Genomic DNA, 24,008 nt, shown 5'->3' with positions numbered 1-24,008 from the left:
CCACAGGAAAATGGTTAGAATTACTATTGTGAAATTTTCTCTCCCTTACTAAGTTTGTAGATCTTATTATTTTCCTCCACAACAATTTTTTTAATTGTTAAGGGTAGAAAAATTAAAGCTACACAGTAAAATGCTAAAAAGAAAATATAAATCACCTGAAATATCAACCAACCATTTACTACTGTTAATATTTTGTTGAGGACCACTCCATTTTTCTATGCAAGCACACAAACATTTACAAATGTAATCATGATATAGGAGCTTTTTTATGTCATCTGTTTTAGCTACTTCATCATATGTTATGGACATATTTTCATATAAATGACAACAGAATAATTCCTTATAGTTGTATAATGTTCTGTCCAAATAACCATATATTGAATAATTTTATGTTGTTTCCAATTGGTTTGGCTGAGACAAATATCCAAGCAGGTATATTTTCTTTTAGTTGCATGGGCATTTTTTTTTTTTTTTTTTTTTTTGCGCAGGCCTCTCACTGTTGTGGCCTCTCTGGTGGCAGAGCACAGGCTCCGGACGCGCAGGCCCAGTGGCCATGGCTCACGGGCCATGGGCATATTTTGATAATAAAAGAAGGTAGGTCAAACAGTATATTTAAAATTTTGTTATATATTGCAAGTCTATCTCCAGAAAGTCTGTACAAATTAACACTCCTAATGATAGTCTATGAAAGTGCTCACACTCCACATGCTCACCAGTGTTGTCATTTTTCTTTATAATTTTATCCAAAATACTTTGTGATGTTTAAAACATCTCATTATTATAGTTTATTTGCATTTCTTTTGGGAAAAAATAATCCAAAAATTTTTTATTATTTATTGGACATTTTGTATACTTGTTGACTATTTTCAACTTTCTCTTTTTGGCCTAGTCTAGTCCTTTGCCCATTTTTCTATTGGGAGATTTACTATTTTCTTACTGACTTATGAGGACTATTTTTCTATTACAAGTGCTAATTCTTTGTTGGCCTTAAATGTTACATTAACAATAGCCCTGTTTTTAATTTGTCTTTCAACTTTTTTTTTTTTAATTTGGTGGTGGTAGTGAGTTTTCCTCCATAGAATATTTTGATTTCTATGTAGTCATATCTATTATATTTTCTTCATGGAGTCAAGTTTGTCATGAATAGAAAGGACTATTCAAGCTTATGGTTATAAATCTATTTCTACTAGAATCCATTTTTTAATACATTAATTTTTACACATCAATTAATAAATCTTGATCCATGAGATCTTTTAACTGAGTTAACTTAGTAATTCTCTATATATTGATGTTTAATTTTGGATTATTCATTTGAATCCATTGAGCTTCTTAGTAAACACTGTTTTACTTCATCAATGTAATAATAATCTTAATATCTAGCAATGTAAGTCACCCCTCATTACTCTAATTTTTCTTCCAGGTGAATTTTAGAATCATTAGATTTATATCACCAATTTATTATCCCCACTACACAAAAAGATGCTCATATTCTCATTGGGATAACACTGGAATTATAGATTAATCTCTTAAAAAAATGGTCATGATTACAGGGAGACCCTTCTTATCCAAGTACAAGAAAAACCTTTCAATTATTTTAAACCTTCTTTTGTTTCTGTTAGTTTTCCTCATAGAAGCCTTATACAGTTCTTGTTAAAGTTGTTACTAGGTATTTTACTTTATTTTTATTGGAATTGTGAATGAAATTTTTCTTTAGGCATATTTTCTAATTTTTTGCTCCACATATAAAACAATTACTAACATTGGTATGTACAATTTAAAATTTGCACCTTCTGAATTCTAATTGAATCCATATTTTTCAGTTGATTCTCTTGCATTTTTAGAGTGCCATAATAAGATCTGAAAATGAAAATTTGCTCCATTGTTCAAATATACGTACCTCTCTGTTTTCTTATCTAATTGTATCAGCCAACACTGTTACAAATAGAGGTGATAGAGGGATACACTTTTCTTCTTCCTAAGTTAACTGGAATGCTTCCACCACTTTGCTTGTTGTATGTGATTCCTACCTAAATTTTAATTTGTGTTTTTTATAATTAACTTTAATCTCACCTCTGGTGATAATACTCCTTTTTCAAAAATTGATTTTGAATGCCTATTCTAACTTATACTACTCAATATGGCAGTTTTAGGTTATGTGACTTTTAACCTTTCTTGTCCTGCCTGTTTCAGTATCTCCAAATTGAGTTTGTATTAAATAATCTCTACAATCTCTGTCTAAAATTCATAATTATGAAAATAAATGCAATCCTAAACTACTGGGCAAGGCATGTACAAATAATAAAAAAACAATAGGATAGAAAAAACAGCTATGGTAATGAAATGAGAGGAAGTATAAAATCAAATACTGTGATTCACAGATATGACTGGGGTTGGTTGAGAAATGATTACAAACTTGACAAGTATGAAGCCATAAGAAATGAAGCTGGCATTTCTTCAGACCTTAACTTTTTACTTTGAGTTCAGGAATAATTTTCACAAAGAGTCACCAATATTCTGGCTAGTTATATTATCATTAATCAAAGGATAGTTCTCATATGTGTAAAAACTGGAAGTGATTTCAGATTCTACATTGGTCTTCTAAGATATACCTACCTATAGACCCAGCTGCTACCTTTGTGAAGGGTAATCTTGGAAATCAAATATCAAGGAGTTTTATGTGCTTCCAACAAACAGAATATGTGTGGCTTTGAGGCTTGTTGTGTGAACCTAGGAATTCTGACACAGCGGTATTTGTTTTTTTTAGTTTTGTTTTTAAGGTTCCTTCACTTTTTCAGTGTTACTAACTTACTCAAAAGTAAGTTTACACTCAAGAATTCAGAAACTTCTCTGAGTATGTGTGATGTTTAGTTTGATTCAAAATGGAAATCTGATTAATAAATGCTCTTACCTACAATGGAGAGAATCACAACCACAAAATCAAAAATGTTCCATCCTACAGTGAAGTAGTAGCATCTGAGGGAGATCAGTTTCAGCACACATTCTCCAGTGAAAAGGATAACAAAAACTACATTGATCCAATATAAAACTTCAGTCATGTATGCACTTTGTCCCTCTTTTTCTACCATCATGGTTACCATGTTGAGGCAGATAAGAACCATGATGGCTATATCAAAAGCTTGGTTTGTTACTAGGTCAAATATACATCCTTGGAATTTGTTCTGCAAAGAAACAAAAATAATAGGAAATGTACAGTAAATTTTGCAAGTAGTATCCATAAATCATTACATTAGTAAAAAAAATTTCTTTAAGGTATCAGTCTTCAAAACTTGCATAAATTATCCCTGGTCATAGGTTCTTGCTTTGTACAAGAAATATTATTAAATCTTAGAGTACATGAAAACTTTTTGTTGCTGTTGACTTTTAGTATACCAAGTCTTCAGCGAGCCTTATAAACTAACATTTGCTTTTAAGCATATCCACCCCTAGTATGTCATATAGGAGTTGCCAGGATCACAAGGTAAGTTTAACTAAGAAAACCTCAGCTCTACTACCTCGAGTATTTCAAGGTAATAAAATGACATCTCTAAATTTCTACTTTGTCACGTTATTTTGACTAATGTGTTGGCACTGTCTTGTACTGATATTACTGCTATAATATCAGATCTATATTTTCCAATCTCTTCCATGTATAGAATATACATTTCCAAACATACCCATACTTAACACATCACCTTTCTTGTCAGTCTCACTGATAGTATTATGCTTTCCAGGACACCCAATTTCAAAATCACTTTATTAGTTGCATAGGCAAGTTTTAAGGCACTGTATTCAAAGTCAAGTAGTGTACTGAAAAAATTAAATACCAGAGCTTTAAATTCATACATTATGATTCAGTAGGGTCTGGGTGAAACCTGGCCATGTGTCCATTTAAAAAGTGCTGGGTAATCCTCATGTAGCCAGCTGGTACTAAGTGGATTCCCATCTTTAGGACGCTCTGTCTGCAGCCATGACTTTTGGTAAGGTGTGTTATGTTGAAAAGAAATTGAAAAACATGTAATGCATTTAAAATTATTTTAATTGTTAGAGGAATACAAACTATTCTTTAACTGCTAAGACTCACTATTTACATCTGAGCCTATTCTGGTCTTTCTTTGACCCTATGGTAAGATAAAGTTTAGATTCATGACCAGTCCAACTGCTTCTCTGGCTATTTGTTGTAATATCAGAGATCTACAAGGTTAGTTTCACTTGACTGATAGTCAGCCATCATTACATCATAAAGCCATCAAGAAAATCAAATTTCAATCAAAAGTACATTTTATTTTGATTCTCTACAGGCCATTTGTACTAATAGTAAGTTGTATAGCTAAGGTAGAGATAAAAGCATATATAGGGGCTTCCCTGGTGGGGCAGTGGTTAAGAGTCCGTCTGCCAATGCAGAGGACACAGGTTCGTGCCCCGGTCCAGGAGGATCCCACATGCCGCGGAGCAGCTGGGCCCGTGAGCCATGGCTGCTGAGCCTGCGCGTCCAGAGCCTGTGCTCCGCAATGGGAGAGGCCACAACAGTGAGAGGCCCGTGTACCGCAAAAAAAAAAAAAAAAAAAAAAAAAGCATATATAATTATTTTTCATTTTTATATAAAAAGAAATTATATGAAGGCATATTACGAGCTGTGATAGTGTTCAAAATACATATGTTCAGTTTTATAAGAATTTTTCTTCAAAATATTAAAATATATGCATTCATGTTTAAGAAATAATTATATATTAAAGATGAATTGAAAATAATTTTAAAATTTACATGCTAAATATAATTTTTTTTTTTTACCCCCGGACGAGGTATTGGCTTTTGAGGTTTCTTGGATCCCAGCTTTTTCATTGCATTATAATATTTCTTCTGTTCTTCTGTCATAAAGATATCTTGACCTCCAAGGTAAAGAAATAAAAAATAAATCTAGTTAAAACCAGAATCATTGTCTAGATCTTCCTTCAGATCATTATTCAGGTTAAAAATGTATTCATATAGAAATGAAATGTCTTCTCGCTTCAGTAGCACATATATTAAAATTGGAACCATACAGAGATTAGCATGGCTCCTGATCTAGGATGACATACAAATCTGTGAAGCGTTCCATAGTTTTGGTGACAGATGGTGACAGACGGTAACTAGACTTTTATGGTAATCATTTCACAATGTATGCAAATATCAAATCATTATGTTGTATACCTGGAACTAATATACTGTTATATATCAATTACACTTCAATTTAAAGAAATGAAATGCCTTTTATTATGTGCAAGGTAGCTATAAATCAAACCTGTCTTAAAGAATTACCTACGTGTAGGCACAGACTCTCCGTACGTAATGCAGTATGCATAATACACAAAATATATGGATTACATGCAATAATGATTGGCTCAATTATCTTTTAGTAGCCTAACCTGCTATCTCATTTTATCTGCTACTTGTCTCACCAGGCATTTCATTGCTAAATAACAAATATATCAGTAGTGAATGATAATTTGGCTAACGTTTACTTATTAGCCATACTGACTCATAAAGAGTAGGAAGTAGGGGCCAAAAGTGGTAGCTAAAATAGTATTATTTTTATATTCACTTGCATTCATTTTAATATATCATATTCCCTTAGCAGAATAAATGAATATACTATATACATGTATAGCACATATCCATAAATACTGCATATACACACACACACATATATTTGGTATACATATAATAAATTTATTTATTTATTAAAAAAAAAAAACTCTTTAGTTACCTCTTTAATTCCAAACAAGGAATTTCAACATAAACACTTTATTGGGTGTAAACATTACATGTAATAGAGTTTTAGATGTTGAGAAAATTACCAATAATCCAGGGTTTCTGACTTGAAGGATTTTCTAATTGAATATACAACATTTAAGATTCAACAGTAAATAAATTAACATCTAAATAAAGTTTTTGTTCCTTTCTACACTGTGTAAGTCTAAATCGCACAAAGGAGGCCTAGAAACTTTGCCTATTCTTTTAGACTCCGTTAATTTCTTAAAATTATCTGTAATTTATACAGATTCACGCATATTCCTCATCGGTCTACAATATAAACTTTTTAGTTATGGCATAAATTAGTACAATCCATGTAACTAGGAAGTTATGTCGGGGAATTTACAGTTCCGAAATCCTTACTTAACTTGTAGGGTCCTGGAGCTAAGGTGATCTGTTTATGGTTTCCCTTTGGTTTTTCTGGATTGCATTTTCTTATCAAATACCTAACGATAACCAGGCTTCCCCTTCTGTCTTATGTGTTTTAATTTACATCTCCTCTAATTGATAGGAAGTCTTTGTGCAATTCTGGCATTCATCTATCTGATCTATTGATGCGTGAGACAGAACTTTCATGCCAATGTTAAGAGAAGCCCAGACCCTTTATTCCTCAGTGATGAGGGTTGAATATCACAGCAGGTCAAGAACTTACAAGAAGCTAGGAAAACACTGGGAAGATAACTCTGAATTAGAGGTAAAAACCAAAGTAGCAGGTTTTGTCTTCCCTTGATGATACGCTGGTTGTCAACATAATGAAGGATGGGATGAAGCTAACAGGAGATTACAAAATGCTCCAGTAGAGAAACTTGTGTTGTGATTTTATTTAACTGTAGCTTATACAGACCTTGTAAAATGCATCCCGTTACTAAAGAATGGACTTGATGGGGAGGGGGAAGGGTAAGCTGTGACAAAGTGAGAGAGTGGCATGGACATATATACACTACCAAACGTAAAATAGATAGCTAGTGGGAAGCAGCCACATGGCACAGGGAGATCAGCTTGGTGCTTTGTGACCACGTAGAGGAGTAGGATAGGGAGGGTGTGAGGGAGGGAGACGTAAGAGGCAAGAGATATGGGAACATATGTATATGTGTAACTGATTCACTTTGTTATAAAGCAGAAACTAACACATCATTGTAAAGCAGTTATACTCCAATAAAGATGTAAAAAAAAATAAAAATTTAAAATTTAAAAAAAAAAAAAAAAGCTAGGTGGCAGACATTCTGTAAGTCAGGCTGGTCTTTACACTCTGTCAAGGCTGTATTATATAGTAGTTAAGAAGACCCCAGTTCTGGTGTAAGATCATCTTCGTTCAATCCCCATCTCTGTTGCCCTTGGGTAAGTTTTTTAATCTCTTTAAGGTTATATCATCTCATTATTACAAGAGTAACTACCTCATTGGTTTGTTGTGAGGATCAATTAAGATACTGTATTCCAAACACTCAGTAATTATTTATAACTTCCGTTGTTGTTATTAACCTTCCAAACAGTTATAGTTACTGAAAAGGGTTGATGTTACTTAGAATTTACTCCTATGTACCCAGGTCTGTACTAGTCATTTGTGTAAATACATTGCATACATTTCCCTTTTATAACTTGAACTCATTAATAACTTATGTTCTAGTTTTCAGAAGTATATTTTCTGATGAACTATTAAAACCCAATTATCACATGGATTTGTTAAAGATGAAAACAGTGTGTATAAGAATGATGGATAGTTGGCAAACTAGTAAAGTGGGGCTGGTGATTAGAAAGAGGTATGGGAATTTGGCAGGGTCCTAAACTGAGACCAAAGTGTTGAAGTTAAAAAGCATTAAGAGGCAACATTGCATTGTGGAAAAAATAGGCTTTGCAGTCAAACGGAACTTTGGATCCTGACTACCAATGACCTACTACTTGATTTGAAACAAGTTGTTTATCTTCTCTAGGCCTCGGTTTATACACTTGTATAGAGATACCACTTTCATTTGTTTGTTCCATGGATTAGATGAATTCATATAGAGGCCTCTAGCAGGAGACCTCCGCTGTAGTAGATTATTAATTGACGTGTTGGTCCTGTCTTCTTTCATTCTCTTAGTAGGTTGTAAAGAAACCCTAAACCATTCAGAAAGGGTCAGAAGATAAAAAGCAGCTTAGAATGCAAGTGAAACACTGGAAGAATGGTAGGGGATAACTGTAGCTGTCACTGCTTTGAAATTAGTAACTTTTGCCTGACGTTACTGGTAATGATGTCTACCCAACCCATCTTCCTGCAGTGGCAATTCTTGTTGTAAGAATAACATTCAAGAGCAAGGGGATCAAAGCAATTAGGGCTGTGGCTGTCCTGTCATGTCATACTGCTCTTTCTAGATCCACTATAATTTATTATATACAGGGAATGCTGGAGAACCATATGTATGTGCTTATATATCACATATACAAGTATGTAATGACTAAAGTAGGAAAAATAAATTGGAAATTAGGGTATAATTTGTGAAATTATTTTCAAGATTTATTAATTATTCAAGATCCTCTGCCTAAAGGCATGAATATATGATAATATGAATATAAGATAATGCTAGCTAAGTTTGACTGTTAGATGTAAAATGTAAGAATGGAACATGGAATTTAAAAAATTCTTTGAAAAATAAACACCTGTATTTGGAAATATAAGCATCAATAATATTTAATATTTGCTACATCTTCTTTCACCTGAGAATAGTCAATCACGGCTACTGATGACATTTCACTGCATGTACACCTGTCTTTTCTTAGATGCTAAGCCAGTATCTGAAATCACTGCCTCCTGGTATTCCAGCACTCACCCTTCAAAGGTCTCTTTTCCTGTGGGTGGTGCTACAGCCACTGTAACTCTGTTAACTTTGAGAAAACTGAGACTTCTTAGACATTTTTTTCTCCTGCAAATCACAAACAACACTGTAGACCTTACCCCCTAAAATCTCTTAACTGAATGAATCCCCTATTCTCTATTGCTGCAAATGACGAATTTGGAGAATTAAGTGTGGTCTAGGTGGCAGGTAAAGCAGGGTCTGACCTAGTCTTTGGTCTTTCCCCAGTCATTCTCTGCATCATTGTTAGGTTAAATTTTTAATTAAAGCTGAGTTTTCATAATCTCTGGGAAAAGAGACTCTGGAGTTAGATGCATAATGAAGCTACTTCTTAGCTATCAGACCATGTGCAAGTCACACAATCCCTCTGAAAGGTGAAGTGGGGATACTGTGCTCTGTAGACTTATAAAATGTGACGAAGATTACTGTGTAAAGTACTTTACACACGATCAGACATGTCATCAAATCTCAATAGATGTCTACGTCCTGTTTATACGTTCTTCCGTACTCAAAATACCTCAATGACACATCAGATCCTACTGAAAAATATCTGACATGACTTTTCAGATCTGCTCTCAAGCAAATAAAGACCTCATCTTTTCTATTTCTCTTCTCAAAACTCCGTCCAAAGTGGATGGACTGGTATTTCTCCTGCACTGCACCTCCTTTGCCAGCATGGTGCATGTGCTCACACACTTCTCTGACCCTTCATGTGGCTTACTTATCCTTCTGCCTGCCACTTGCTTTGTGTCTTTTCATCCATCTTCCAAGGCCTGCTCAATTGTCACATATATCATAAAACTTTCTATAGCTGTATCTAGTTTTCCTCTGACTGCCCATTTACATTTTTTGTTGTTAATTTTCTTAACTGCATTTATCACTATGTCATATTATAGTATTTGGGGGTACAGCATAGGAAAGGGCCTAAGTAATATACAAGGTACATGGGATCAACTATTAAAACCCTAACACTTAACCAGGTGCATCATCGTGGGTAAGTCACTCAAACTCCCTGTGCCTTTCCTCATTTATCAGACAAAGTCTATAATAATAATTCCTCTCGTGGTTGATGTTAAGGATTAAACTGTGTCCAATCCCCCTCCCCACCCCGTCGGAAAAAAAAAAAAAAAAAAAAAGGAGATATGTTGAAGTCCTAACCCCTCGTACCTCAGAAAGACCTTATTTGGAAATAGTGTCATTGAAGATGTAATTAAAATAAGGTCATACTGGAGTAGGGTGGGCCCTTAATCCAATATGACTGGTGCCCCTATAAGGAGAGGAGAGAGACAGAAAGAGAGAGAACGTCATGTGACCACAGAGGCTGAGACTGAAGTTACGCTGCCACAAGCCAAGGAATACTTGAGCTACCAGAAGCTGGAAGATGCAAAGAAGGATCCTCCTCTAGAGACTCTGAGGAAAACATGGCCCTACCAACACTTTGATTTTGGACTTCTAGCTTCCAGAACTGTGAAAGAATCAACGTCTGATGTTCGAAACCACCCAGTGTGTGGTACTTTGCTGTGGCAGCCCTAAGACTGATACAGTTGATGTGAACATTAATGAAACAAAAATCTCATTGTGTTTGACCTGCAAATCTTAACTTTAATTACCTGTGTCATTTCTTCTGCTATAATAAACTCCTTGAGCTCAGGAAAGTATCTTCTGTTGTTCTCTTTAAGTACCAACCCAATACATACCACACAGAACAGTGGCTCAGAACAGAATACAGTAACTACTTATGAAACATGTTTTGAGTAAATAATTAGTTCATTGAATTTTCTTAATCAATCCCCTACAGGGAACATTGGAAAATAAAACTGAATAGTTGATGTATTTCTTAAAAATAATTATGACTTAGGAGATGATTATTTTCTGTGCAGAGATGAATGAGATTAAGCATATCCATCATTGTATAGTAACCAATTACTTGGAAAATTAATGAAATTCTAATGAACTAATTACTAACTGACATCAAATTAAATTTCACATTGTATTTTTGGGAAAATAATTGTTAATTTCTTTCAGTGCAATGACAAAAACTTGAAATACTTATCTTCTTTTTCTGTTGGTTGAAGTTATCTATGATGACCCCAATGAACAAGTTCAAGGTGAAGAATGACCCAAAGATGATGAAGATGACAAAATAAATATACATGTAGAGGCTGTATTCATATATGGGCTGCCTGTCTACCTATAAAATTAACAAAAGTTAGCAGTATGTTGACAATAAAATTCATCATTTTCTTTTTCACATGGTTTGACAAGGTAATTCAAACAGTGCTATCCTAGGTAAACGTGGTTTTTCAGAAGCCATAGTGTTGACAAGGTTCAACATAATCATTCTTAAAAATTTATTCAACACTAAATAAATATTTATTACATGCTTACTATGAATATAATCTTCAAATTACTACAAAGGGCTTATCCACTGTAGTACTTATTCTCAGATTGTAGGACAATTTAGTAAGTAAAGGACCTAATGCATAATTTTTATTTCCAGAAAAAAATAAAAGAGATATCACATTTATATAAATCTTTTTTTTTTCATTTGATTACAATGTCTTCTGTGGCTTTTGTGACAATATGAAATAGTCAGCAGTCTTCAAACTTTCTTAGTGTGTGACTAATTTCGCATAAACTCTTTCAAGGAACTTTAAAATATAAAAGCAGTAAAAACTATGAATAAAATATGTTATTTCCTTTTTATTTTGATAAACAAATATTTACTGAGCACTTATTATTGCCAGGCTGTGCTAAGCGCTCTACTTAACATTTTCTAGTTGGATCCTCACTCAGAACAATCCCATGACGTAGGCAGTGAATTACTTTCTTTTCATAAATCAATAAACAGGCTCAGAGAGATAAAGTAATTTGCTTGAAGTCATATGCAAGCTTGTCTGATATGGGACAGCCAGAATTTAAGCCAAGCTCTGTTTCCAAATGCTGCACAGGTAACCACTAGACTACCACCAGGTGGGTGTTCTTCAGTGTGTGTGCATATACCAAGGGCTCCTTGGAGCTGCTGTTTGAAAACAGCCTAACTAAACTAAGGAACTTTTCAAAATTGTAGAGTTTAGTGTTATGTTTACCAATACTTACGTTAACAGAATCAACTGCTGCATACATAATAACCATCCATCCTTTAAATGTTGCCTGTAAATATAAAATTTATAGAATCTGAACCTCATACTTTAAAATAGTCACAAGTGAGTTTAGTGTGTTTAATGTTATAGCATTTATTAATTAATACTAAATTAGTGAGTTTTACTATACAGTCGTCCCTCGGTATCTGCAGGGGATTGGTTCCAGGGCCCCCCTGAAGATACCAAAATCTGCCCATGCTCAAGTCCCTTGCATTAGGCAGATGCGAACCCACGGATAAGGAGAGCCCACTGTATTTCAAAATACCAATTTAACATAAGATGCTGTGTCAAGGGAAAAAAGGGGAGGGACACATCACAAAGTCACATCCTAAATCTGCCTCCTAGTTAATTATTGCCAGGTTGTCACAACTGCCTGTGAGTTTTGTACGTGAACTTTTATTTTTTTCCAGAGTGGGGAGGAGAATTTTATGAATAACAAAGGAAACAATTTTTTTCCATACCTTAAGGATTCTCCATACCCGTGGGAAATCCTTCTCATTTCCCTGTAGTGTAAAAGTGCAGTCCAAAACGTGACTATTCGTTTTTGGACGCAGTATTCAGATGGCACAGTGGCAGGGGGTCAGGTGACTCCAAAAAGGTGGATTAATAACTCTAAAATGCAACAGAACCCATGTTCTGTTCTCATGTTTATAGGCACATGTTCTAAAAAGACCAACTCTATTTTTAAAGTCACAAAGTACTTTATCTTTAATTTTTAGTTAATAATTATATAAATAATGACAGCTCCTCCATCCAGTGTGCACCAAAATGTCAAGCATTCATAAAAGGGCTCACTTACGACTTGAAGCAGAGACAGGTAACCAAGTCCAACATTATCAAAGTTCACTTTCAGGTTCTTCCATCGCACATTTTGACTAACATTCATAAGTGCAAAACACTCAGAACGATTTTCAACTTCACTTGTAGGAAACGGTGACCCATCTGTGGTGTTAACACACTGATAGAACTTGCCAGCAAACAAATTTACTCCCATGATGCTAAATATTAGCCAGAATATAAGACACACAAGTAGCACATTCATGATGGAAGGGATTGCACCTATGAGTGCATTCACAACCACCTAGCGTTCAAAAGAAAGAATGATTAGGATTAGTATGAATGTTAAATGGGCAACATTAATGAAACTCAATACAGAATTAAAGAAGTTAGAAAAGCCACCCTTACATGTTTAAGACATAAATCAACCAACACGTACTTATTGAAGGCCTACTGTGTGCTCATCAGGACAAAATAAGACAGGAGCCCCTTGATCAATGAGTTTACAAAAGTACATGAGGATCACACAGTGAAACTACTAGCAACAATACAGAACAAATCACTAAGATTATATGACAGCTTAAATAAATGAAAAAAATAAATAAAAAGAATAAACCAAAAACCTGATACACGTAAGGTGAAGCCATAAAATCTGCATGCTCTAGAAAAGAAAGAAATTTATAAATGTAAACAATTAAAATAAAATGTACATTTAATGGTTCATAGTCCTAGAATTACCAGTGCTAAAATTCTCCCATATAACGAAACTACTAGTACGTATAAGCTGGAGTTAAGATTGGGAATCTTTTCATGGTCTGAATGCCATAGATTTAACTGGTTCTGCTAGTTGTGTGATATGTAAACTTAATTAAGACCTTGGGACCTCTGTTTCCTCATCTACAGAATGAGAGCAGTCTTTTCAAATGTATTATTCTAACTCTAAAAACACTTTACACATAAGCCCTTGGCTAAATATAGATAGTGCTGGCCTCAATTAAAACAAAAAATGCAGAATAGTTTATCTTTAATACTCCGTTTATTTCTGCTTTTCAGCATTTCCACTACTATTGATCACCAGTGCCTCTTGCCACCCACTGTTCCTTCATGGCGACCACTGTAGCATTTATCACTCTCCAGATTTTCTAAATTACCTCATCTTTCCACTTACTATCTTCTTACAGTTGACCTCTACTCTGAATTTGAGTGCAAAGGTGTTAAAGAATAACTTGTTAAGTAAAGAGCACGTGCTCCCTTTTTTTTTGCAATGTATCAAGCAGGATCCCTGACTACTTTTGAGATTGTCTAGAGCAGGAGTTGTCAAACATTTTCTTAAATATTTTTAGGTTTTGCGGATTATATGATTTCTGTTACCACTATTCCATTCTGCTATTGCAGCGAGAGATCATATATAAACAAATGGGCATGGCTGTGATCCAATGAAACTTCCTTTACAAAACAGGCATCCAGCCTGTAGGCTTTGGTTGTTGACACTTGGTCAAGAACAACAGTTATTACCCTGGGGCTCATGGGTAGACATGGACCTATAGAGGTTCCATGGGGGCATGAAATCATACGAAGAACATTATTATGGGTATGCTTTCTTTACGGAGAAATGATTTCTACTTTTATGAGATTCTTACAACGTACATGACCCCCAAGGGGTTAGGAAGAACAGAATTAGAGAGTAGAATTCCAAGTGGTCAGCTCTTATTCAAGCCTACATTTTCATCCTCATTTCCTGCTACCCTCCCACTATGCTCATAACCTAGGCACGCTGATTCTTATAGTCACTGCTCAAACACACCTTGCCTAGTCAACTCTGTCCTCTACCAAGTTGCATCTCTGCCTGGAATGCCCACCTGCCTGTGACTTGGGGCCCATTCTTTCAGTCATGGCTGCGAGGTCACCTCCATATGAAGCCCCTCCCAGACCCCCCCAGGCAGCCACTTTCATCTCTACTCCCGTAGCACTGTGTGCCTACTGTTTTATAGCAGATGTCACAGAATAACTACTATTCCCCTCTCTGTCTCTCCATGACCGCTGTCCTGGCTCACTCTTGGGGGACTGGGGTCTATTTACCATTGTACTCTTTTTATAGTACAAAATTTGACACACAGTTTTGGTGCTGAAAGAATGTGCGTAATGATGAGTCTCTGAGGGAGATGGATATAGTTCTGATGAGAAGCCATTTGGAAAAGTCAGTAAGTTCAAGAACCTCAAGCTTTTTTAAAGGAAACTACTACAAAATGCCTCCAATCATATTTCATTTATTCTTTAAAACGACCCTGCAATTTGAAGAAACATTCCTGTTTCGCACGGCTAATAAACGTAACTAAGTAGACATACTTGTCCCTCCAAATATATTAAAACATTCTCCTGCATCCAATTCACCTGTATATTAGATAAACAACAGAGAGCAAACAGGGTAAAATAATGGAGTGGCTTAATCACTGAGGGATGTATTAATATCTTGATGGGGAAAGTATATTACTTGATCATGAGAATGTAGTACACGCTCTGCTTGAGTCCAGGGATCAGTCATAAGTTCTGAATAGATCGCAACATTCTACTAATGCTCAAAAAGAAAAATTAATGTCAACTCCAATACTACCGTTCTGTATAAAATGAAACTTGTAATTTCAATTCTTACATGACCAAAAGTACTTGACTTTTACTTATGAAAAAAAATCTTTGTATAATCATGATCTTTCATATATTTACATGGGGGCCAACATACACCGGATACACTAACAAGCCGAGGTTACAGTCATAATTAGGTTACAGTCATAATGTAATGAAGATCTGCTAGACTAAAACACATCTAACATTCATTCACCTGAGGCTTCAGATTTCTGAGCCCCGTTCCAGAGTTTATTACTCAGTATATCTGGGGTGGAACCTGGGAATTTGCATTTCTAGTAAGTTTTCAGATGATGCTGACCACATTTAAGAGATGCAGTAAGCAAATTGTTCAGAGACTACAGTTAGAGAGGCAGTCGGATAAATAAATAAGTACGATGCAATATAACGAGGATGTCATGTGTCTGAACATATAGGAAGGATGCTCAATTATACCTGGTGGTGGACAGACAAGGCACATTTAAACTGAGGCTTAAAAGATGAGTAGGTATTTACTATATTGATGAGTTAGGATTGAGATAGGGCAGGGAGAAACATTCCTGGCCAAGAGAACGGAGGAATGAGAAAGCAGGAATATATCTGGAGAAGAAGAAATTCAAGGAGAGAAGCAACAAATGAGGATATAGACTCATTAGAGAAAATAAAGCATGGATTTTATGAAGAAGTTGCTAGTTTAATACAGCCCTAAAGCTAAGTTGCTGGTAGTCATTATTTATCTCACCTTGTTTGTTTCTGCAAAATGAATCTCTTTTCAGGTACTATGCTGCCTACTGCAAATTAAGTAAAATCAGAGCTTTAGTTTTCTCAAATATAATTTGGAGCTATTTCCACTTTCACTGAGCCATGTATTTAAAGAATGAAATTAAAAGTGATGCCTCATGCTACTTCACTTCTCTGTCTTTTCTTATGCCCCACACCCAGGGGAGTTCCTTAAAAAATTGTTTGAGCACCTGATAAAGGCAAGTCCTTCGTGGCTTGTATATGAGAGAGACTGTCAGGACTAAGAGTGTCCCCTTCACCTGAGTTTCCTAGTATAGGAAAGATTGTCATTTAGGAAGGGAAAAGTCACTTATTTGAATCACTGCCTCACAATATAATATAGAGGCATTACTGTATTTGATTTAGTCTTTGTTAAACAATAGGCATTGAAATACTGCATCTATATGCACATGTATACACACTTATATACATACACAGCCCATATATACGTATATATATGTACATGTGTGTAAATATAAACAGTCCATAATTCCTACATACCCATTTTTTCATATCTTACACTCCATTAGGAAACATGAATATTATATTAGAAGTTCAGTATTTTCTTACCCTCATTCCTTCAAATCTAGATAAAGCTCTCAGAGGTCTTAAGGCTCTAAGTGTCCGAAGGGATTTAATGGGGCCAAGGTCTGAGTAGCCAAGAGTGTTTGCGACCAAAGTAACCAAAGAAACCTAAAAAAGAAGAAAAATTTCATTAATCATTTCAATGAAATAATAAAGCATGAAGAGAAAAAGTCAATTTCAAAGATCACTAAGAGCAGTTCAACAAGAACAATATGATTTTATACATAAAGTTATCTACTTATTGTCTAAAAATTGGATAAGATAGATGCTTTTTAAAGGAAATAGATTTAAAGGAAAGTTAACCTAAATAAGATGAAATAATAGAAGGAAAGTAAGTTATTTCTTATATCTGAATAAAAAAATCACACATGCTTTTCACACTTCTGTAGTCAATGGTTTTGTACTTGCTTATTAATCCTGAACATTTAAGTAAAGCAACTATCAAAATTTCAATTGGAATAAAGCCCAGGGCATAACAAAGTGTGTGATTCTGAAGCTAAGTTAAAAGAGTATGGCAATCACTCAACCAAATCTAAGTCCCAGTATAGACCTTTTTCAAAAGCACTCTGAAGACTTATGACTTTGAGATGAGGCAAATTCCCCAGAAGATTATTCTGACCTACAGTTTCTCAGAATTGGCACCAAAGATCTTCCTATCAATAATTAGTGGGAGAAAATCTCAATTGTACTGAAGAGAGCACACAAGCAGGTGATCTCACTGGCTTCACAAACAACATAGACACACAAGAACTTCGTCATATTAGACGGACCCTCCACAATCACCATCACCAGTATCCAACAGAAATTTGTGTTCTTATCGTAAGTTATCTCTGAAGAAAGAACATGGACAGAATTAAAATCAGTACATGTTTTGGTAAGGACCAATGAGCTCTTCAATGACCCAAGATCTGGATCGGTAAATGTATTCAGTCTTTGAATAAGTTCCATTTAAAATATCCATTGTTTCACACTGCGTGCAGCAGGAGGCAATGCCTAAGAACAATGTCCGCAATGCAGTTCATTGGAATTAAGTAATGACTGAAAGATTGAAGTTTTCCAGGAAAGATTAGGAGCAACAGGAGAGTCAAGTTCCTTATGTTTAACTATTGAAGAAGTAGAAAAATTTATTGCTTGCAAGTTCACTACTGCTGCTATCAGAAACACAGTGAACTGATTTTTGAATCAGGATGTGTTGAAGTGTTTTGCTCTCATACAGTTACTTCTAAATGTCTCACTAAATGTAACATAATTCTTTGTTTTTAGGTCCTCATGCTATGTATTCAGAATTACTAACTAATCCTCAGTATCACTCTTAAATTCACCCAGTCATTCAGGTCCATTATTTCCCACTTAAGTATGCTTTAAAAAATGTGTATTTTTTAATCAGAATAATAAATGTTCCTTTTTAATCAGAAAAAAATAAAGGTTTAAAATGTCTATGATAATTTGAATAACCCCTAAGGAAATGGTTAACCTGATCTCCAAACCACTGTTAAATGAGTGTTATTATATTGAATATATGTAGTCTGTAACTGAGAACATATGTATATGCATATATTTATTTATGTATACATGTGTATGTGCATGATATATGCCCCTACTGATGAATAATGCTCAATCAGGTAAGTTTCAACTAATCAGGAAGCTTGCAGAAATCAAACAAATCCATCCTCTGAATATCAAATCAAAAGAACATCAAATCAGGTTCTGAAACCTGAATATGTACCAGAATCATGTGGAGATCTTATTACAAGAATTTTCTGCATCCCAACACCAGAGTTTCTGATTTAGTAGCACTTGAGTTTGACCTGAGAGTTGGACCTGAGAGTTGGACCTGAGTATCTATAACAAGTTCCCACCCACATGTGCCGATGCTGTTGGTTCAGGGATCACACTGTGAGAGCAACTGTGCTAGATAAATTTCTCAATTTTTGAGAAATAAAAAAAATCTCAGCTCCTCCCCAAAATCCACATGCCTAGATTTGCACCTCTATCAGCAAGACAATTGAGTGGAGTTTTGCTCTCTCTGTTGCATTATGAAAACATTATATATATATAATTATATGCATTATGTGTATATATATGTATATATATACACACACACAAACACACACATATATATATAATTTACTTAGTTTTTTCAAAATGTTAAATATTTCAAATTGAAGCTATATAACTTCCCTGAATTCTGCATATTACATACCCCTAAATATTGAGAAGCACTACTTCAGATTTTCAAATACAAAAAAATTTCATTATTAAATAGCCATATCGCTTTCTTAACTAAAAATAAATTCAACTCTACTTGTAAACGTTTTTTTTAATCTGAGAGATGAAAAGAACACTGACAATATTTTAAAAAGTTTCTGAATATCATAAATTTTATAATTTTTAAAAGATGCAATCATATTTACAGGTTAAGAGAAAAGAAATAACCTACATTCCTTCTATTATTTCTTACTTTGGTTAACCTTTCTTTAAAACTATCGTATTACAAAAGTGTTCATCTTACCATTCATTTTTCTAGGCACTAACTATGTAACGTATATGAGAAAAAGGTGAATCAAAAAATAATCAAATATGAAATCATTAACATACAGTATCAAAAATTAAATATCTCATAGAGGAAGTCTGAGAGAACATAGGAGATATAACGTATAGCTATGCCTGCCTTGGAAAAAAAATTTTTTTGCATATCACCTATCTAAATATGATAATATTTAACATTAGTGAAGGTTTTTGAGAACACTTATTTGTAAGAATAAATCCCCTTTTAAAATTTACTCAAAATTACCTACATCGACAATTAAGAAATCCAGCCAACACCAGGCATTGGTGAAATAGGTTTTATAACCATATGCTATCCATTTTAGAAGCATTTCCAGAATAAAGATGTAAGTGAATATCTTGTCAGCATACTCCAGGATAATCTTAATGGTCTTTTTCTTTTCAATATATATATCTTCAAAAGCCTGTGAAAATAATATTCAGATTTAAATTTGGTACAACTTAAAGCTTATGATTCATGACAAAAACAGGAAATGAAATTCTGGTAAAGAGAACACTGAGATATAATACTATTACAGGCCAGCTGTCTTTCTTCTGGTTTACAGTTACTGTGTAACACTTAGTTCTAGCCTTTGCACCAGTGCAGGGGGCTGATCACCAGAGGTCAAGAGAAAGAGAGTGCAAAAGAATGAAATTATTTATAGTCCCCTAAAAGAATCATGATCTCTGACACATTCAGGGATTTCCACTCATCTGACTCCCCTTTTATCCTCCTTCAAATTAGGTAAGTCCTAGTAATTTAAGACATGATTCCAGGGTCAGCTCCTCTTATAAATCTCTCTAACCCTGCACTCTACTTCGACACAGAAGTAGGATTTAAGCCCTTTCCTTCAGCTCTTATGTGCTTGTACATTCCCACTGCCTAGCACTGTGTCAAGAACACAGCAGGAAAGGCTTGCTAAATGAATGAATGCAGTAGCTTAATAGGGCTATAGAACACAGACGATGGTTTCTTCCTTTGAATTTTGCACCAATACTTTATCATTCATTAAAAGTTTCAGCTCTACAAATCACTGTTATATTTATTCCATCAATGTGACATCTTTTAACACTTTCCAAGAAATTTTAGTAAGTGATAGACGATGGTACTGTGGTCATAGCCACAAGGCCCGTGGGAAATAATCTGAATGGACTTAAAGAAGTGATCTCACTGAAGCCACTGAAAATGACTGCTGACCGAAACAGGTCTAAAGTATTATATTTTTCTCTTTCAAGTTTAAACAATATTCACTTTGTTGGAGAAAATGAAAGCAAAAGGACCTGTATCCTTGGTGGTAACACTGGACTACCTGTCCATAGTCATGGACTTGTGCCATTCTTATTCTTCTTATTCCAAGTTCTTATATCAATACTTTAAAAATGATCCTTAGCACTTTTGTAGAAATGTAATCCTCAATATTGAAGAAAACAGAGAAGTTGGAACAGAGAGAATGGACAGATCCATGAAGATGCTGAGAGAAGGTTCTAGCAGCTAGCAGAGGTTATGAAAGACAATGGAACTGAAAGGCAAGAACTGAAGTGCAGCCCTCAGGACTCTTCTGCTTCCCTTCTCCGAGTTCTGGAGGAACATCTACCGTTCTGAAATCCCAAGCAGACAACACTTCCTGCTCCAGAGCTTAATCATGCATATACTTCACTTACAAACACATCCCAATTCTGTATCACTTGTGCCTCTCACTTCCCTAATGCTCTCTGAGCTCCTTGAGAAAAGTACCTGGATCTTATCCAACTTTGCATTCAGGGCAGCAAGAATAATGCCAGGCATGGAGTAAATATTTACTGAGCTAACTAAAATTTTGTCCTTAGGACTGATCAGAGGGATTAATTTTTAAGTAAAACCATTTGCCATGATATTTTTATCTTCAACTCATCTATTAAAAATAATGACTTAATTGATTTAAGCATTAGATGTCAGATCACTTACCAGAGCACCACTGCTAAGCAAGATCATGAGGACAATGAAGCTTTCAAACCAACTGTGCTCAACTATCCTATAGGAGGTCTTCCTGATGTTCCACCAGATTTTTCCTTTCCCTGATTCTGTGTTAACTTGGCAGCATGGGAGCCTCTGCACACAACCTGGCAAGAAAGACAGGCATGTAAAATCTGGATATTCAGAATACATAAAATACTTAACAGACATTATTTAATGCAAAGTGCTCCCTATGATAGTTCCTCAACCAAATAATTTCTAATGCTTACACCTGAAGCTTCAAATAGTTTCAACTTGGATGCTGCCTTTTCTCATCTCTTAACGCTCCTTGGTGTTTTCTTAATACTTGTATCAGTAATTTCTAACTTGGGATGTATTCGTGTTTTCTGTTCTTCCCTACTTTCTCATCAATCTCCTCTACAGTGTTTAAACCACATATTGTTCTTTTTATGATTGCAGCCCTAATGTAATCCTAATACACAATGAGCAGTAAATAATTATTGGTTAATGAATGAAAATCTCAAGACAAAAATGTATTTCATGGCCTTCTTGATATGAATTTAGTCTACAGTCTGGTGCTGCTTCAACTCTTCTATAAAAAACCCTTTGAGAAACAGCATTCTATGTAACACTTTAAAAATTAGTAGAAGGTCTTATAAGTCAGTTCAAAAGAAACAGATCTTGATTACAAGAAACAGATGAAACTGTTTCAAGTACTATAAGTTAAAAACAAATCTGACTCTGGAATCCCAGATGTAAAACACACTGCCATAAAAAACTGAAGAATATTTTATTTAAAGTTGTTTAGGTTAATTCATTCATATCCCCATCAAACATTTATTGATTAACCTTTTTACTCAGCTGTGTACATAGTTTCTTCTCCTCAAGATATCTATTACTGTGTTTTGGTTAGGCGGCTAGATATAGAAATAAATGACTATAACTGGATAATGCAACTAAAATGACAGATACGCTGGGGTTATGTTTGATAGCTTGGAAGAAATTCACCTAACCTGGCTTATTTGTTGAGAAAGTGAGGTCAGAGGAGGTTTTCTAGAAGAGGTGGGACCTGAACTGAATCAAAGTAGTAGCCAAAAAGAGTGGAGTGGAATTCCAGGCCAAGAGGCAGCAAAATGTGCCGTGTACAGGACTTACAAGTAGTTCAGAATTTTGATGAAAGCAAAGTGTACAGAAAAGGCATGGATGAGAGATAAGGAAGAGAAACTGGTCAGATTATGGAAAGCATTTTCTCCCACCTTAAGGAGTTTGGCTATATCCTAAATCCTAACGAGGAGTAAGTGAAGGGTTGTAAGCAGAAAATTACATAGGAAGATTGTAATTTAAATAGATGTCTCGGGCTTCCCTGGTGGCACAGTGCTTAAGAATCCGCCTGCCAATGAAGGGGACACAGGTTCGAGCCCTGGTCCGGGAAGATCCCACATGCCGCGGAGCAATTAAGCCTGTGTGCCACAAGTACTGAGCCTGCACTCTAGGACCTGTGAACCAGAACTACTGAGTCCACACGCCACAACTACTGAAGCCCACACACGTAGAGCCCATTCTCCACAACAAGAGAAGCCACTGCAATGAGAAGCCCACGCACACTGCAACAAAGAGTAGCCCCCGCTCGCTGCAACTAGAGAAAGCCTGTGCGTAGCAACGAAGACCCAACGCAGCCAAAAATAATTAAAAAAAATAAAATAAAATTAAAAAGTAAAATAAATTTATAAAAAAATAATAATAATAATAAAATAAATAGATGTCTCCAGCAACTGTGGAGGATAAGTTGGAAGAGAAGAAGAAGGAGGGGTGGGGAGCAAAGAAAGACCCAGAGCTAGAAAACCATTTAGGGTCTGGTTCAGTATCCCCAACAAGAAGGATAGATTTGGGCAGCTCTGGTTAGGAACTAGAGCAATAACAGAGTCAAGACATATTTGGCCGGTAAAATCAACACATTTGCTGACTGATGGGATATGGGATGTAAGAGGAAGGGAGAAGCCCAGACAACTGGGTGGATATCAGTAATGAAATGAAGACCACAGGAACAGGAGCTGCTTGGGGTGGTAATGAGTTTGAGATGCCAGTGAAACCTCTAAATACAGACATCCTGTAGATATTTGGAGGTGTGAATCTGAAGCTCAGGGGAAAAGTCTGGGCTGGAAAAGAATGTGTAGGAATCATTAGCACATATGTGTCAGCTGAGATCAGGACAGTTGTTGAGGTCACACACAAAAAAGTATTTAGGATGAGGAGAGAAAAGGGTCAAGTCTGGAACATTCTGGGACAGCAATATTAAGAGACAGAATTCAGTGGTATGCTGGAGCCAACTCATACTGGTTCTTGACAACTTATTGTTAAATTGCCAGGAAATTTTGCTAGCCTGTTGTTAAATGCAGCTGTTATAAAAAATTAAATTGTATAAACTTAAAAGTATAACTTACTTTAAAAAGGTAATAAATACTAAAAATATATTACTCTACATTTTACTATTATCTATGCTCTTGAATATATTTAAGCATTCTACCTGGTTGGTAGAATATGTTATACTGTTGGGCTACTACGTATCTCTTCCCAACTCTACATGCAGCAAAGTCACACCAGTAGTTTGAGATTAGCCATGGTGGGAATCTTTACAAAAGTCATCAAATGCTATAAATTCAGGCTTGTTGATTTTCTAGAGTAGAATTAAGAAAGTGATGGAGAAAATGTTAATAAAGCAAAAAGTATGCCATATTGGTAGCCATTACACTGTGAATAGCACAAAAAATTGAGGAAATATTCTTTCATTATTCGAATTCTATTATCTGATTCAGCAAATATTTGTTCACATCATTGATGAATGGGTCAAGTTTTGACACACAGCCTTTTTGTTTCACTCTCACCTTACTGATTAACGTAAATGAAAATACCAACCAACCTTCAGGTTAAAACTATACTTGTTCATCAGTTGCAACCACTGTTGTTTATAAATACAAAATTTTGGCA

The 24,008-nt window shown here is 35.2% G+C and overlaps 1 protein-coding gene, 1 long non-coding RNA gene and 1 other non-coding gene across 3 annotated transcripts in view; 2 read left to right on the top strand and 1 right to left on the bottom strand.

Moving 5' to 3' along the window:
* The window catches only part of LOC137226576 (uncharacterized), a 59,138-nt gene extending 58,542 nt beyond the window's left edge, over positions 1-596 (top strand). Inside the window, exon 3 of the long non-coding RNA XR_010944412.1 lies at positions 489-596. This is a non-coding gene — a long non-coding RNA (uncharacterized lncRNA). The remainder of the gene's footprint in view (positions 1-488) is intronic.
* Positions 1-24,008, bottom strand: part of SCN9A (sodium voltage-gated channel alpha subunit 9) — an 86,687-nt gene that overhangs the window by 4,566 nt on the left and 58,113 nt on the right. The window contains exons 18-25 of the mRNA XM_067741676.1: positions 21,015-21,169; positions 19,321-19,494; positions 16,508-16,630; positions 12,561-12,842; positions 11,718-11,771; positions 10,672-10,809; positions 4,789-4,893; positions 2,909-3,179 (exon numbers count right to left, since the gene is read on the bottom strand). Coding sequence (XP_067597777.1) covers positions 2,909-3,179; positions 4,789-4,893; positions 10,672-10,809; positions 11,718-11,771; positions 12,561-12,842; positions 16,508-16,630; positions 19,321-19,494; positions 21,015-21,169 — 1,302 coding nt within the window. The remainder of the gene's footprint in view (positions 1-2,908; positions 3,180-4,788; positions 4,894-10,671; positions 10,810-11,717; positions 11,772-12,560; positions 12,843-16,507; positions 16,631-19,320; positions 19,495-21,014; positions 21,170-24,008) is intronic.
* LOC137226917 (U6 spliceosomal RNA) lies at positions 4,996-5,101 on the top strand. The gene has a single exon (XR_010944607.1). It is a non-coding gene; the product is annotated as a U6 spliceosomal RNA (small nuclear RNA).

Source organism: Pseudorca crassidens, chromosome 6 (genome assembly GCF_039906515.1).
Source record: "Pseudorca crassidens isolate mPseCra1 chromosome 6, mPseCra1.hap1, whole genome shotgun sequence".
NCBI classification, from domain to species: domain Eukaryota; kingdom Metazoa; phylum Chordata; class Mammalia; order Artiodactyla; family Delphinidae; genus Pseudorca; species Pseudorca crassidens.
Note: the sequence above shows the minus strand (reverse complement) of the source record. Positions and strands in the feature narration are given on the sequence as shown.